General features: G+C 31.2%; 3 protein-coding genes across 3 annotated transcripts; 2 read left to right on the forward strand and 1 right to left on the reverse strand.

Moving 5' to 3' along the window:
• The first annotated feature begins 2,731 nt into the window (after window positions 1-2,731).
• Window positions 2,732-4,134, forward strand: LOC113848232 (transcription factor MYB36). Its single transcript, XM_027477649.1, has 3 exons — window positions 2,732-2,867; window positions 3,056-3,185; window positions 3,360-4,134. Exons 1-3 carry the CDS (start codon window positions 2,732-2,734, stop codon window positions 4,132-4,134), a joined length of 1,041 nt encoding a protein of 346 aa, XP_027333450.1.
• A 4,483-nt stretch (window positions 4,135-8,617) lies between these two features.
• On the reverse strand, window positions 8,618-10,355 carry LOC113874754 (flavonoid 3-O-glucosyltransferase-like). Its single transcript, XM_027512968.1, has 2 exons — window positions 9,857-10,355; window positions 8,618-9,594 (listed from the first exon to the last, which is right to left on the reverse strand). The coding sequence occupies exons 1-2, from the start codon at window positions 10,353-10,355 to the stop codon at window positions 8,618-8,620; spliced, it is 1,476 nt and encodes a 491-aa protein (XP_027368769.1).
• A 3,518-nt stretch (window positions 10,356-13,873) lies between these two features.
• Window positions 13,874-14,401, forward strand: LOC113874755 (pathogenesis-related protein PR-1). The gene has a single exon (XM_027512969.1). It carries the CDS (start codon window positions 13,874-13,876, stop codon window positions 14,399-14,401), a length of 528 nt encoding a protein of 175 aa, XP_027368770.1.
• The last annotated feature ends 1,084 nt before the right edge of the window (window positions 14,402-15,485 follow it).

Here is a 15,485-nt window from a genome sequence, read left to right on the forward strand (position 1 = left end):
TGAAGAAGAAAAATAAAAACAGCGCGTCAATGTAAAGATTCTTAGTTAAGGAGAAAGACAAGCAGAAGCATGTTTTCTTCGTCCCAAAGATCCGAGACTATTTGATGATAAAGATTTAATGTTTATAAATATGGGAACTAAGTGCTTTTTGAATTTGATGTTTTCCCCTTGTTATATTTCTAAGTGAGTGCGGTTCTGGACCTTTATTTTCCTACTTCTTGATTTTAAAAAAAGCACTAGCTGAAGTATTAAATTAGGAAACCAAGGTATGAAGTATTAAATTAGGAAACCAAGGTCAATGAGTGGTGCTTCTTCTGAAAAATATTGAATTGCAAAGACCTTTCTGTTTGGTTTTTACTTCTTTTCTAGTTTTGATAAGTCCTTGTTGTCTTTAACGTGTCCTGCACAACTTGTCAAACAAGAACAAAGAAGAAAATAAAAAATAAACTGAAATTAAATGGGTTTTGTTTTGTTGATTACAATCCAACTAATTCGTAGCCAAAAAGAGAACCAAAAACAAAAGCAAAACAAATAACTTAACATATGTTTGACTTTTCATTTTTCTACTTTTATAACTCATAGCTACATTATTGCACAATCAATCCCGAGCTCCGAGGTTTGTAAAGGAGCCTTTCTTTGAATTATAATAAGCTATTTAGAGAGCTAGCTAGGATGTGTCTTGATCTTCTACCGCACCTTGGATAAATAAGGGTTAGTTATAATCTCTTTTCACAAGTTATCATAGTTAGTAAGCGTAGATTTACTCGTTAAAAAAATTATCATTTGACATAAACAAAAATTTATCAAATGTTAAGATAACTTTTGTTAATATAACTTTTTTCTAATAAAAAAATTAAATTATTAATAAAGAATTTAAATATTTATGTTAACAAATAATAAATTTAATATATTAATATCTTATACTAATAAAATATGTATTAAGATAATATATTATATTATCAGTATAAACTTAAAATATTGATATTAATAATTTTTTTGTTAGAAAAAGTTATACCATAACAATGACTATTTAATATTAAATTAATAAATAATAACTTTTTTAACAGTGACTTCTGTCTTAATGATTGAGAAAATTCTTAATGTATCAATGTATACAGTTGAACTCATATAAAGCTCAATTAATCTCATGAAAGGCGATATATCCTAACCATGCACTTATAATTTATATATATTATTAATCTGTAAAACGCAAATTGTTAAATAAATGTAAAATTAATAAAGAATAATTTTAGATTCTATTCATATGTCAAGAGTTCAGTGATTTTTAGAGGCGGTAGAGACTAGAGATTAGCAATTAAGAGTCGAATAGCATGGGACTTTTGAATGAAAAATATCTTTTCGTGTCGAAAAAGTTCCCAGTTTTGCATTGGAGTGGTTTCAAATAAGAATCAATTGGTTTTGATTTTGTGGTGAAAGCAAACAATTGCATGGATACATTTTCAAGGCATTGACTATAGTTTTTTCTAACTTTCATCAGCTAGTAAACAACATATACATTTGTTTCTGATCTAAACATTTCATTAATCGCTTAATGCATATGTTGAGACCTTAAGAAAGAAACATCGCTAGCTATTTATGTAAAGCTTAAGTATTCAGAGAACCTTTCCCACGGTATCATGTCTTCCATTTCAAGAGAGAAAAATGTGCCCGCACAAGCCCACGATGAAACTCACCCCTGAATAATAAAGGAAAGTGTTCAAATATTGATGAGAAGAAGGAAAGAGCAGAAAGTCCAAAGCACATGTCCTCTCGCAGGTCACATGTGCGCAATCAACATTTTGTTTAACTAAATGTAGCTGCCTCATTATTCACCCACAAAAAAATGTTGATACATTTTTTCTTTTGCCTTTTTTGATATGATTATATATATATATATATATATATATATATATATATATATATATCTTGTATACTTCTCTCTCTCTTCCATTTCACCGTATTATTTAACACACTTATCCTTTTGTTTTATCTCTGAATTTTTAATGAGTGTGAACCGCGTATAGGAACGTCGATCCAAAGTAAAAATTAAGAGACCTTAACAAAATATTTTCCTTAATTTTTATATGATCATGGTATTTACTGAACCAAGGCAACGCGTGTCTCCTTCTTACATCTTCCACGAGAATTCTTGAGGTAATTAATTACACAAGGGTAAGTTTTAATTTAAGAATTAATTACCAATAGGCAGCTAGCAGTACATTTACCGTCAATACAATGAGGATATATATAGTATAGTTGGAATGGCTATGGAACATTTTCAAGGAAAATGCCGACAAACTAAGCGGATGGAGGCTTCTATTGATCAAATACTTGTGGCACCGGATTCAAGTATTAAACAAATGGACCTGCGAAAAAGCAGTGTATTTTTTTATGAAAAAGAAGAAGAAACTTATGTTACGTTTGTCTAGTTGCATGCATAATTAAACGCGGGTGACCGAACTAATCCAAAAAAGGATGAGAGAGAAAGAGAAAGATGAATAAACCCTAGAAGAAAAAAATGGGTTGAATATAGCTAGTGAGGGAGGGGAGGGGGTGAGGTGTAAGACTTTTTGTCCTTTTAAGCATCACATCAGCCACACTTCAGACCTATAAATCATACCCTTCCTTCGCCGTAGTTTCTCAATAATCTTAGTAAAGCCATCTCTTGATATTTGCTTCAACAGAAAACTGAAAGAGAAACCTAATTAGAGAGAGATAGCAACATAAAAAGATGGGTAGAGCTCCATGCTGTGACAAGGCCAACGTGAAGAAAGGACCTTGGTCTCCCGAAGAGGATGCTGCACTAAAAGCCTACATTGAAAAGAATGGAACTGGTGGCAATTGGATTGCTCTTCCTCAGAAAATTGGTACAGTCCACTGTGTTACATTATATATATATATATATATATATATATACACACACACACTCTTTGTATTTATTGGGTCTAAGAGTTATCTGATTGTACTTAATTACTTTGGCTTTGGAAAGGTGAACGTTGGTTATAATAATCATCGATTGATGCAAAACTTATTGATGGATACAAATAATTCGCAGGGCTCAAGAGATGTGGAAAGAGTTGCAGACTTAGGTGGTTAAATTACTTGAGACCTAACATCAAACATGGTGGATTTACTGAAGAAGAAGACAACATCATCTGCAGTCTTTACATTAGCATTGGTAGCAGGTCCTTCTCTCTCAAAACCCCCTATCTCTATCTACGAGCTTGTGCTGTAGTTTTTCAACATATATGTTTGTCCGTTTTCTTTGTCACTGGAATCTCTCTAACTCCATATATGTTTTTTCTTTGGTTATTCCTAGAAATTAACTAAACCCTTGTCAACTTAATCTATGTGTATAGGTGGTCCATTATTGCTGCTCAGTTGCCTGGAAGGACAGATAACGACATCAAGAACTATTGGAACACTAGATTGAAGAAGAAATTGCTAGGGAGGCGCAAACAATCTAACTTCAACACAAAAGACACAAACGGAATAGAGGAGAACTCTTATTCAAATGCCCTAAGCAGTTCAGCCCTTGAAAGACTCCAACTTCACATGCAACTTCAAAGCCTTCAAAACCCTCTCTCTTTCTACAATAACCCTGCACTGTGGCCCAAGTTGCATCCCTTTCAAGAAAAGATGATCCAGAATCTGCAATCTTTGAATGATGGCTCTAACCCTGTGATGCAAAATGCTTTGCCTTCACCACATGTTGAACAAGATGGTGCAAAGATTAATAACCCACAGGTTGCTGATATTTTGGATAATATTCCTTTGAATAACAGAGAAGTTCCCTTTGTTGCTTCTGGGAATAATAATCCAATGCACTCAAGTCTTACTCCAAGAGCTGAGGCTGTTGAGCAGACTAATAATGTGGGACTTCAGCAACTTGGTGCACTGCAAACTGAACTAGATGACATTCTCAACAACAGAACAATGGGTTTACTGGAAGATCATCATATGGCTGAATTTGATTGTTTCAGAGAGATGAATGGCTCAAAGGACAACTTAGTTTGGTGGTCCAATGATTCTGATACCAAATCAGCATCCTCAAATTCCTGGGATTCATCAACTACTCCAGCTCTTCTAACACAAGGGATGTTCCAAGATTATGAACTGGGCTACAGTCTGTAGCGATCATATGGATTTAACTTCTGGTTATCCTAATTTGTTGTATTGGTCATAAGATGTGGAAAGAGAAGAATGAGTAGTAACAGGTGATCTTGTAAACAACTTCGTGAATATAATAATGTAAATCAATGTTCGAGTAATGTAGAAATCTTCTAATGCATTAAATTTCACCTTTATGAATATGACTACAAAGACAAAGTAAGTTCTAAGAGAACCTCAATATATACACAATACTGGGATTTGGGAAACCTATATTTTAATTTGCAAAAAAAAAAAAAAAAGGTTTTGATCCTAGCTATATATATTCATTATATTCTGCGAGGTTTACTCATAAAAACACACACACACACACACACATATATATATATATATATATATATATATATATATATATATATATATATATATATATATATCAAATGCTTAGGGTTGGTAGAAAGAATAATAGCTGGCTTTTCTGAGCTGTATGGGTGTGGGTAGTAACAAAAAAGAAGCAAGCTATCTATAAGTTTTGCCTTCATGATATTTTATGGACCTAAAGGCGAATCATCTTCAGTTTGTTTTGCACAATTAGATGAACATTACCTAATGAGAATTCTCACAGAAATATCAAATTAAGATGTATGAGCTTGACTTTCGTAGCCTTCATTAATTCGCTCTTTCACAAGATATGTCAAACTCAGGTGTTAAGTAAAGATTCCTACGTACTCACTAGTTACAATTAATTAGTACCAAAAATCTCTTGTCAAACTAAAACCTGTTTTTCTTGAAGGTGTGCAATCTTGCCATGGCACAGTCAAACTATATAATTTTCATTGGTCGTCTGCATCCTGCTCGGTTTTCTTCTTGTGACAATATATATATTGAAAATTTCAGTTATACACATTTTGAGAATTTGTTTCCTTTTTCTATACATGCATAATAATGTTTTCTCCACCAACAAAAACAAACGTATTTAGCATAATTTTATGGTGCATGTTTTATCTTCTAGGACCAATAATATGTGTTTATGTTGAAATGTTTTATCCTTACCTTTGGTTAAGTAATTCTATGAAAAACATGGTCATTTTCGTTATTTTGCTCAACTCTCGGAGCTTTGGGGGATAAATTTTGCAGCTCTTCTTTGTTCGTGTGAAAGGAAATAAATTACATTATATTAAATAAATATGGATTTTACTTTTTCCTCATAGCGCACACCGTTATTTAACTGTTACTAGAGATTAAAAGTGCTAAATTAAAAAAATTAGAAATTAAAAAGAAGAAAAATTAAAATTAAAAAAATTGTGAAATTATAAATATATATAATATATATATATATATATATATATATATATATATTTAAGCCATCTTTTTATTCTATTTACAAGTTTTTCACAAACTTATTTATAAACCAATTTTTTTAAAGATTTTTTAGAATATATTAATAATAAAAATACATTAAAAGAGTCCCATGCAGACTTATGATCAGTGCAAAGAACAGTAGCAATCTCACCAAACTAATTTGTGTGGTCCATTTAAAATGAAAAATTAGAGTAATGAATAATTTGTAAAAATTTTAAAATGATAATTAGATAATTAAATTTTGGGATCATCCATATATTTGAAACTCAAAGATAATGTCAATTTATTTGGATAAAAGATAATTGCCTCGTGTTCTTTTTTTTAAAAGACTATAATAGCTGTATTCTCTGTTTATCAAAAAAATTTATTAAATTCTAAATTTAATAAATTGATATTTCCATTAATAAAATTCTTTTTTCAATAGGACGTATATTTATATTATTTATTAAATAATATATGGGGAAAACCAGAGAAAAGGGTGAAAAAGATCAATGGATGGGTATCAGCCCAATAACACTTCTAGCTGAAGGGCTAAGTTCTGTCAATGGATCATATGTAAGCTATGGCCTATGAGTAACAATGTTATTCTAACGTCTACAGTAATGGGTCTCAGAGGAGAGTAGAAATTTTAAATTTTGAATTAAAACTATTTTTTAGTTAACTTTTTTATTGAAAGAAAATATATATGAACGCATACTAACATTCAATATTTATTTTTCAAAAAAAATTGAGACCATACAATATGGATGATTGTTAATAACATGTGTCTTTAAAGCACTTGTTAGTGATAATCTTATTCAACTATGGTTTTTAAACTCCTTAAAATTTGTAAATATAGCTTAACAAAATGTGATATCCTCTTGCTATTTTGCGTACATAAAAGGTACGCAAAATAAAATATAATAATTAAAACTCATTAATACTTTTCAGATAATGCATATGACTTTTTTGTGAATAGAAGAATTATTTGTACAGTGAAATAGTAGGAGCATATAGCATTTTTTTTATTAAAAAAATATGCATGAGCTGATTACAAAATCATTATTAGAGATTGACAAAGTTTTTTTAATTAGTCTATATTAGTCTTTTAAGAGAGGTAGTTCTATTAGATTTTGTGAGAAGTTGAGAGTGAATTTTTTAGATTTTATGCAACTCTTACGCAATAATTTCATGGATTTAAATTGTATATATACACACACAAACTTAGTGTAGTCACCCGTTAGAATTTAACTTTTACTTTGAAGAACAGGAATACCAATTATCAATTTCTTTTTTTTTTTGCGATATAATTAATCATAGAAATCAGTTTTGATTTCATATCCAAGACTACTTAAAAAAGACTAAAAAAATTAATCTTTGTTCATCTTTAATAGTGAGTCTTGTTGCACATGCATGTTTTGTTATATAATTTTAAGAAATTCAAATATCATATTTTAACCTATTAAATCTCAATATTAAGCGTCTTAATAAGTAAATATTTTATTAATAATCATTTGTATTAAATAATTTTACTTATTTTTAAAAAAATTAAATAATTTTATGTTTTTAACTTTTTTAAAAATATTTTATTAATATTATATTAATATATTTAAATTTAATTCTTTTTGAGAGATATTATAAGATTCGTCATCTTTTGAGTTATAAAATAGACTATGCAAATTGTAGTAATATTATATAATACTATCGTAATAAATAATTGACGATATTTTAGTAATAAACTTAGTTTTTGTGCTGAATTAAAAAACTATATTAAAAAATTATCTAAAATTTGATTGCTTAAAAATAGTAAATATTATTATAAAAAATTAAAAATTAATTTTTCTTAAAATATGTTGTATTTTATAAAATATTCATCATTTAATAAAACTTCTCTTATGATATATTTAGGTATAGTAGATATGTCATGTTATTCATAGTTAATTAAGTAATTGATAATTTAACTTATTTTATCTAATAAATAATTTTTTAAATACAATTTATATACTTTTAATTCTAAATAATTAATATATTATGTATTTTCCCTCTCTATCAAAAAATAATAATTTAATGTGCAATAAGCATCATACTAAAAATAAACTTAAGTCTAACTTGATCATAAAAATTAAACCCAAAAAAGAAATCGATTGTTCAATTTTTATAAAAACTACTCTGATGTCATCTTAACAAGCCATTTTGTAAAAATAGTTCCCAAATAAAGAAGTTTTAACAACGTTTCACGCAATCAAAAATTTTTTTTTTAACAACGACTTTATACACTTAGACAGTATTATTATTCGTTGTTAAACAACGACCTTTTTTTAATCTTTTCTTTTATCACATCTTTTTCTTTCTTTTTTTTCACTTTCTCTTTATTCTTTTCATTTTATACCTCTTTTCTTGTTCATCTCTGCCCCCCATTTTTGGAATGTCCACTGATGGTTATCCTTTTTCTTCCTTTGTCAAAAGGAAGCTAAGAAAACGATAAAGCTTATAACAAAGAAGCGCAATATTTTCTTTAGTGTTTTCCCGAGGTCATGGGTCAATTCTACCGCCGTCTGTATTGGAAGAAAAAGTGCTCCGAGATCTTACCTTCTCCATGCCCGTCAAGCTTGTCTTCTGTTACCTCCACGTCAGAGAAACCTCAACTCCAACGCCTACCATTTATGCATTTTGAATCGCCATTCACATTTCCTACCTAAACCATGACACAGATCATATTTTTATGTCATTACTTTTGAAACTCTTTAAGACCCTTCGATTCAGGCTTGTTCCGATCCTTTCGAGTTAATTGGCTGAAGAGGTGCAATAAAAATCTAATAAATTCACTCACAAATTCTCTCTCAATATAGTTTAAGTATACAATGGAGATTTTTCTTGTGAATCAACAACCTATAATCAACCAAGATTATCAAATTAAACATTTTAGATGTGCAGATTATTTTGTTAATTTGCAGGTTCAGAAATATTATACGTAAAATCAGGACCCTTTCAAATTCTTGCCAGAAACAAATTAATAAATGCATATTCGTATAGCTACCGTTAGGAAAGCAAAACCCAACTAATGAAAAAATGTGCTCGTACCAGATAACTATCCAAGCTAGATGTTTTTTAATTAATTTCGATCAGACCAAGGTTTTAAATTACAGTTGTAAAAATCTCAAAAAATCTAATGTTGATGTTGGTTATGGCGGCGGGTAAATCTGGCATGTGCAGCAGCAAATGCCCCCGCGATCTTGTTACGAAGACCTCTAAAACGTTGTTGCGGTTGCGATGGACAGTCAGAATGTGAAGTAGTTAAAATTTCTATTAAAGTAAAGATATTCTTTGTAGAATCACCTTCGGGTCCAGCAGCTGCCATTGCTGCGTCCTTGAGTTCCCCTATTTTTTGCCTCATTATCTTTCCTTGCTCTTTTGACATGACTGATTCCAAAATTCTCGAAGTGCCATCTTTAGCCAAAACCCCATTTTCAACTCCGACACCGATCCCCCACGCATGTTCTAGAATCGCTGTGTTTAACATTTGGTCTCCAAAAAATGGTCTAGAAATCATAGGCACACCCCCAACTATGCAATCCAAAATTGAATTCCACCCACCATGTGTCACACACACACCAACCGCTGAATGTCTTAGAATTTGCATTTGGGGTGCCCATCCAACAACTTTCCCTCTCGTGCTTGTTCTTTCCAAGAACCCTTCTGGTAATTGTTTTCCAGGATTACCCCTAAATGCCCAAATAAATGGATAGTTACTTTCTTCTAAGGCCTCAGCTAATGCTGTTAACTCATGGGGTGGTGGTATTATCACACTTCCAAAGCTTATATATACTACTGACCCTTCCTCTTGCTTGTTCAACCATTCTATGCAGCCTTCGTTATCTGGAGTAACAGATTGTGGCGTTGTCAAAATAAATGGACCAATGTTGAGGAACATGTGAAACATAGACTCCAGATCATGAGCTATTGGAAGGTGCACTTCAGTGAAGGAGTTTATGATAACTGCGGTTGCCCGCGGCAAGTATTGTCCCATTTTGTGTACCATTATTGTAAAGGGGTTTTCTAAATGTTCTGCTACTCCTTCAGGTAAGTCTGAAACCTTTACCCCATTGAAACCGGTAAGAAAATCGATATCCCTGTTTTCCTTCACTGCAAAACAAGAAAAATCAATTTTTTATTAGCAAAAGTATACGCTGCAATTAATGAATAACTAAAAATCGTGTTTGTATATGTATATATCTTTTATGTTTATCAGGTTCTAAGGCAATCTTATAGAAAACTAAAGAAATTAATCAATTCAAATCTTCTGTTCATGAAAGAAAAAAAAAATCATTGATGAACATATATATAGCTTTTAATCTTAATCATTAATATCACCAAAAAAATATTAGCTAATGAATCCTATACATACCTCCCTCGGGGCCCAATTTTTCCCTTATCAGATCTGTGGAAGCATGTGCAAGGAGAGGGTGGGGTCCAGCAGTCCATAGGGGGACCCACTTGGCATGCATTTCTTCTGCCATGTCCGCAGCAAACCAATAAAACGCATCAGTGAGCAAGCAAGTAATGTGCTTCCCCGTCTTTGCCGCAACTTCATCCATGGCAGTTTTATAGTTCCCTGGCGTGACATTGATGAACATGTTAAGGGGTTCAATAACGGGGTCAGTAATTACAAAATCCTCTGGTATCCCATCATCCACTTCATAAGGCTTTATGTTAAGAAGTTGTTCCTCGTTGAGACCATTGAATATTGAAGCATTTGATTTTTTTGTACTGAAGAACGAGAAGGTGACTTCAGGAATCTCTGCTGCAGTTCTACGCACCAGGTTGAGGAGTGGACCTGCGTGTGAACCAAAAGGGAACGCCAAAACGGCCACGTGTGGTTTCTCTTCATGATGGGCAACGGTCATGGTTGATTACAAGATACTATGTACTTAGTGTTGCAGGTGCAAGATTGTAGTGATATTTTCCTATGCTTCCCCGTTGACAATTTTGTTGTTTGTATTTATATGCCATGTCGTTGCAATTCCAATATTAATGAAGGTGGCTCCTAGAAGGTCTGAAATTAAACAGAGAGGAAGTTGCATTTGTTTTGTTGGAAAAAAAAATATGCTGACTTCTCTGCATGTTGTGCAAAGAGCATGTTGATGTTTAGGTGTTTGATTAACGCGAGTGCTGAGGCAAGGTGCAAAGACCGTTAACTAACGCATGAATTTTTTACCGTATTAACTATATCTACCGTTGTGTGAAAATTAGTTATTAACTAATTATCCTCCAACCTAATAATTAACATATGATCCTTCAGAGACTATCAGTTAACAACGAGGTTGAGGGATCCTTCTTGCTTGTTTTTCAGAAAGTGATTTAGGATGTTTAACGCATTGAAGGACCACCTGATTTTCCTTGGTTCGTTTAAACGTAGCTGTGAATTTTAGCAATCAATACCTAAACATAGGCAAGGTTTCCACATAAAAATAGTAAATGGGCCCTGGAAGTAATCTCGTTCTCCTGTTTTTTTCACAAGTTTTGAGGGCGTGTTTAAATCATAAAACTTCCGAAGTATAAATGTGACATTTAATTATACAACACATCAACTGACATGTTTAAGGATTTCCAACATCGGATCACGATTCACGAGACAACTTTCCCTTTTGTTCATGTCCTTTCACATACACTGATACACTGCTACTAAACACTAATCCTCTCATGTATGTCAAGTCGTGGATACGTTTTGCATTTTTAAATTAATTTTGATAGGTTTCACTTGTTTAATATTCATTACAAAATATAAATACAAAACTTACCATGACATTGTTACATGAAATTTGAATACGAGAGAATTTATTCCAAACTCTGCTTTACTTTATCAGAGTCACACAAGCTTTGCTCTTTCATAATCACTACATTAGTCCCCTCTTATTCCTAAAGATATTGTTAACATTCTCTTAAATTATATAAGCTTTTAATATGGTTTTATAAGTTAATAAACTCTTAATGATTGTTATAGTGTGTAAGGACTTTGAAATTGATTTAACTTTTGTTTTATTGGTTTTATTTTAAATAATTAAAATAAAAATATTCTTAAAAATATAAAACATAACTAATGTGTTTTCAATAAAATCTTTAATTTTATTTTCTTAAAATTAATGGTAATAAAATAATCTTTTTATCGTCTGAAGAAAATAACACAGAATTGTTTTTTTACGAATTAAAATAATCCTCAACAAACATTAGGGCATTTGGGTACCATAATGGCTAAAGGCGCTTCACATCTTCTAATTCTAAGGCAGCATCCAATAAGACTGAGGGATACAAAAATATTATTGGGTGATTTGTCACTTCCACGCATTATAAACAAAAATCATTTATCAATATATATATATTATGATACATAAATGTTAATATAATGCATTATTTATTAATATAGATTTTTAAATTTTTGTTAATAATTTAATTTTTTTAAATAAGTATATATTAAGAAAAAAAATCTTAATATTGATATTTTTACTTATTAAAAATGACAATTTTTTTTATAATAATGTATCCATAATTTTGATTAATCACTATAAAACATGTGAACAAAATTTTAATTCACCAAAAAAATTATTAAACATAATAACAAATTACAAAATAATATAATGATCTGGAATCTTCTGTAGTTTCTCGTGGTGATACAGTATGTGCACTTGAAGGACATGGATAGAGTTGATTAGATTCATGGATAGGCCTGCAACAAAGTCCAGCTTCTCTTATTCTACTTCATATATGATTCTCCGGTTTTCTCTCCATTCCCTGGGATTTAGGAATACATAATTTGCAAGTTACAATGATTTCTGCTTTTTTCTTTCTTTGTCCGATAACTCAGGCGGGAATTGATATCCGAGGATCAAGGCGTTAACTTTCTTTAACACGAGACAATTCTCTGCTTTACGAAACCCACCTCTCTCTATTTGAATACCCTAATCATTTTTTAAATACCTAAGTGTTTCTTAATTCTCAAGATATAATGTTTGGACTTGGTTTAGAGCGAGCCATTCGCGGTTACAAAATTTTGTTAAGTAACACCTATACCCCACCAAACATTGCGTGTGATACATTTACGAGGATTATTATTACTTTTTCATTCTATTATTTTGACTTAATAACATTTTAATTTTTTATTATTTTTTGCCTGTGATTTTTATCTTTTATTTTTTTATTTTTGCATCAATCAAATCATCTATTTTTAAAGAAAAACTTAATGACTATCCTTAAGACACTAATTAATGTATTTATCGTAATTTTCAAATCGTCTTCGTTGTAATTTTGAATAAAAGTTGTCTGTAACTATGATTAGGTGGTCATCTAATATGGACCCACTTAACGATTTTTTTCGTTAATATTACCTACGAGTTCACTGTGCTTGTCGGGTTTTTTTCTTGGCTCGCTTACCTTTTTTTTTTTTTTTTTTTCAATTATAAGATGAACGACTTACTTTAAATAATTAAAAAATTGAAATGAAGTTATTCTTAAATGAATTATAAGTATAAATGAGAGTGAGTTCAAGTAATCTTTTCTTTAAGCAAAGTCTTAGGTTAAATACTGTGTATAAAATTTTTTTGCTAGAAGAGCTAACTCCTTTTTTTTTTTTTTCACGTACCCCTAATTGTACTTATATTTTTTTAGCTTGAATTTAAAAGATACTCATACAATGTACAAAATGCTTACTGTGTATGGCATATAACATTAAATAGATTAAATAAATTAATGAGATAAAAAAAGCATGTGTTTGAATTTTACATGTCATTATGTCACAGTGAATCTTTTTAATTAATCTACTGAACAAATTATTGTATCACATGTCACGCCAATTAATTATGTCAAAGAATGGAGAAAACCGTCGGAAAAAATTGATTTCTTTGATTCAAGAACCCGTTTAGAGGGAAAAAAAAAAAAGTTAAAAATCAAAATACGCATATGCCGTGCTAGATTAACCAAAATTACATTCAATCCTATTATATTATTATGATCCAATCGAGGCTGAGATCAATATTACATTTAACTTAAAAGTATCCCAACGAATTTGATAAAAACGTTAGAATTCGTACCCATTATCCAATGATGTAGAATAGAAAAGTATCCCATGTGCTAAAAAGATGGAATCTCAACCTCTTTGGCCTACAAACGTGGAAAAAAATGAATAGCCCGCCAATGAAAATTTAGAAAGGGAATAAAACTGAGTAACTGACGATCGTTCTAATTAACCACATTTCCTTTAATAACAAAAGGAAAAACGGCAATCATTATCGAACATGGATGCCACCAATGCCAAGAGAGTTGACAATGTAGGCACTCTCACTCTCATCTAAAGTCCCCAACTCCATCGCTACCACTATAAATATACATCCATTGGCCCATGTAATAAAGCATTCTAGTCACAACCACCACAATGAGGCATTCTAGTCCCACACATTCTCTCATCTCCATCACATTAGCCTTGTTTCTGTGGCTAGTCACAACCACCTATGCCACCATTATCCCAACCCAAAAGCCCCAAAGAAGCTTCGCAAACCAATTCCTGATTCCCCAGAATGCGGCTCGGGCCGCGGTGGGCTTGCGCCCATTGGTGTGGGACCCCAAACTGGCCCACTATGCGCAGTGGTATGCAAACCAAAGGCGCAACGACTGTGCCTTGGAGCATTCAAATGGGCCATACGGTGAGAACATATTCTGGGGTAGCGGCACTGGGTGGAAGCCAGCCCAAGCCGTTAGCGCGTGGGTGGAAGAGCGACAGTGGTACAATTATTGGCATAACTCTTGTGCAGATGGACAAATGTGTGGACATTATACTCAAGTTGTTTGGAGCAGCACTAGGAAAGTTGGTTGCGCTAGCGTTGTTTGTTCTGGTGGTAAGGGTACCTTCATGACTTGCAACTATGATCCTCCTGGGAACTACTATGGAGAAAGACCTTACTGAAAGTGAAAATTATATTCCCTCCAACACTAAAGGGAAGTAATGATACAGTCAATAATGTTAATGTCGTAGGATCATAGCCATGTCCTCCGCTGGCTAATTATTGCCTGATTGCCATGTGGGTTTAATGAGCTATCTACTCTCTATCTTTGTCTTTATTGCTTGCTTAATATTATATGTATATTGTTATTATATGGCTTTCTTTTCTTTTCTTTTCGAATTTTCATGTTTAAGGGTTGGCAAGAAATCAGAAATCAGAATAGGAGCTGTTAGGATTCGGCCAATTCCAAAAGAGCATTTCAAAGCTTGTTTCATTGACTCGAGCTTCAAGCTTGATTTGTGTCGTACTATAAATTATAATAGCCTTATGGGCTGTGTCGTGGCTTATGTCTACTTAATGGAAATTGCTGTTTATACCATCAGTTTGTACTCTATATATCACCTTCTTTTTTTCTGATTTTTAGAATTTAATTTCTAGAAGCATGTTTAATACTTTTTAAAAATTAAATTCTGAAAATAATTTGTATATAACATTTGAAATTTTATTTTTAAAAATATTAAATACGCTTTTGAAAATTAAATTCTAAATGCAATTTAGAAATAATTTCTATAATTTAATTTTAAAAATATAAATTACTTTCAAAAATTAAATTGCAAGAATAAATTTAAAAACAATAATGATACGCTAAAGTAAATAGTAAAAATTTCAGATTTAGTCCAAACTACAATGCTTGGTCCATTTAATAAATTTGCAAGCTCATAAAAAGAAACTCTTAAGGATTTTTTAAAATTTAAATTAAAAATCATATATCATTTATAATGAAAAATGCTTAATTAATTTATTAAATTTATGTATGTATTAATTTACATATTTAATTTTGAAAAATATTAATTTTAAATATATTTATTTAAAATACAAAATATGTTTTCCTCTCCCTTTCAAAACTTTTTTTTCTAAATAACCTCTAAAATGTTGCATGAAATTACTAAGTGAAAAATTAGTGAATGAGGCAATGTGTAGGAATAAAAAGAACATGCTTCATTAAATGAGAAAAAAAAAACTTTGTAAATAGGTTAAAATAATCCA

This window comes from Abrus precatorius, unplaced genomic scaffold (genome assembly GCF_003935025.1).
Source record: "Abrus precatorius isolate BTA unplaced genomic scaffold, Abrus_2018 Scaffold8, whole genome shotgun sequence".
NCBI classification, from domain to species: Eukaryota; Viridiplantae; Streptophyta; class Magnoliopsida; order Fabales; family Fabaceae; genus Abrus; species Abrus precatorius.

What these genes read in the sequence shown, in the direction of transcription:
- LOC113848232 (XM_027477649.1), top strand. Translation starts at nt 2,732, where the DNA reads ATGGGTAGAGCTCCATGCTGTGACAAGGCCAACGTGAAGAAAGGACCT. An exon ending in TGCTCTTCCTCAGAAAATTG is followed by an intron (nt 2,868 to 3,055) that starts GTACAGTCCACT and finishes AATAATTCGCAG; the next exon opens with GGCTCAAGAGATGTGGAAAG. An exon ending in TACATTAGCATTGGTAGCAG is followed by an intron (nt 3,186 to 3,359) that starts GTCCTTCTCTCT and finishes CTATGTGTATAG; the next exon opens with GTGGTCCATTATTGCTGCTC.
- LOC113874754 (XM_027512968.1), bottom strand. Translation starts at nt 10,355, where the DNA reads ATGACCGTTGCCCATCATGAAGAGAAACCACACGTGGCCGTTTTGGCG. An exon ending in AAAATTGGGCCCCGAGGGAG is followed by an intron (nt 9,595 to 9,856) that starts GTATGTATAGGA and finishes CTTGTTTTGCAG; the next exon opens with TGAAGGAAAACAGGGATATC.
- LOC113874755 (XM_027512969.1), top strand. Translation starts at nt 13,874, where the DNA reads ATGAGGCATTCTAGTCCCACACATTCTCTCATCTCCATCACATTAGCC.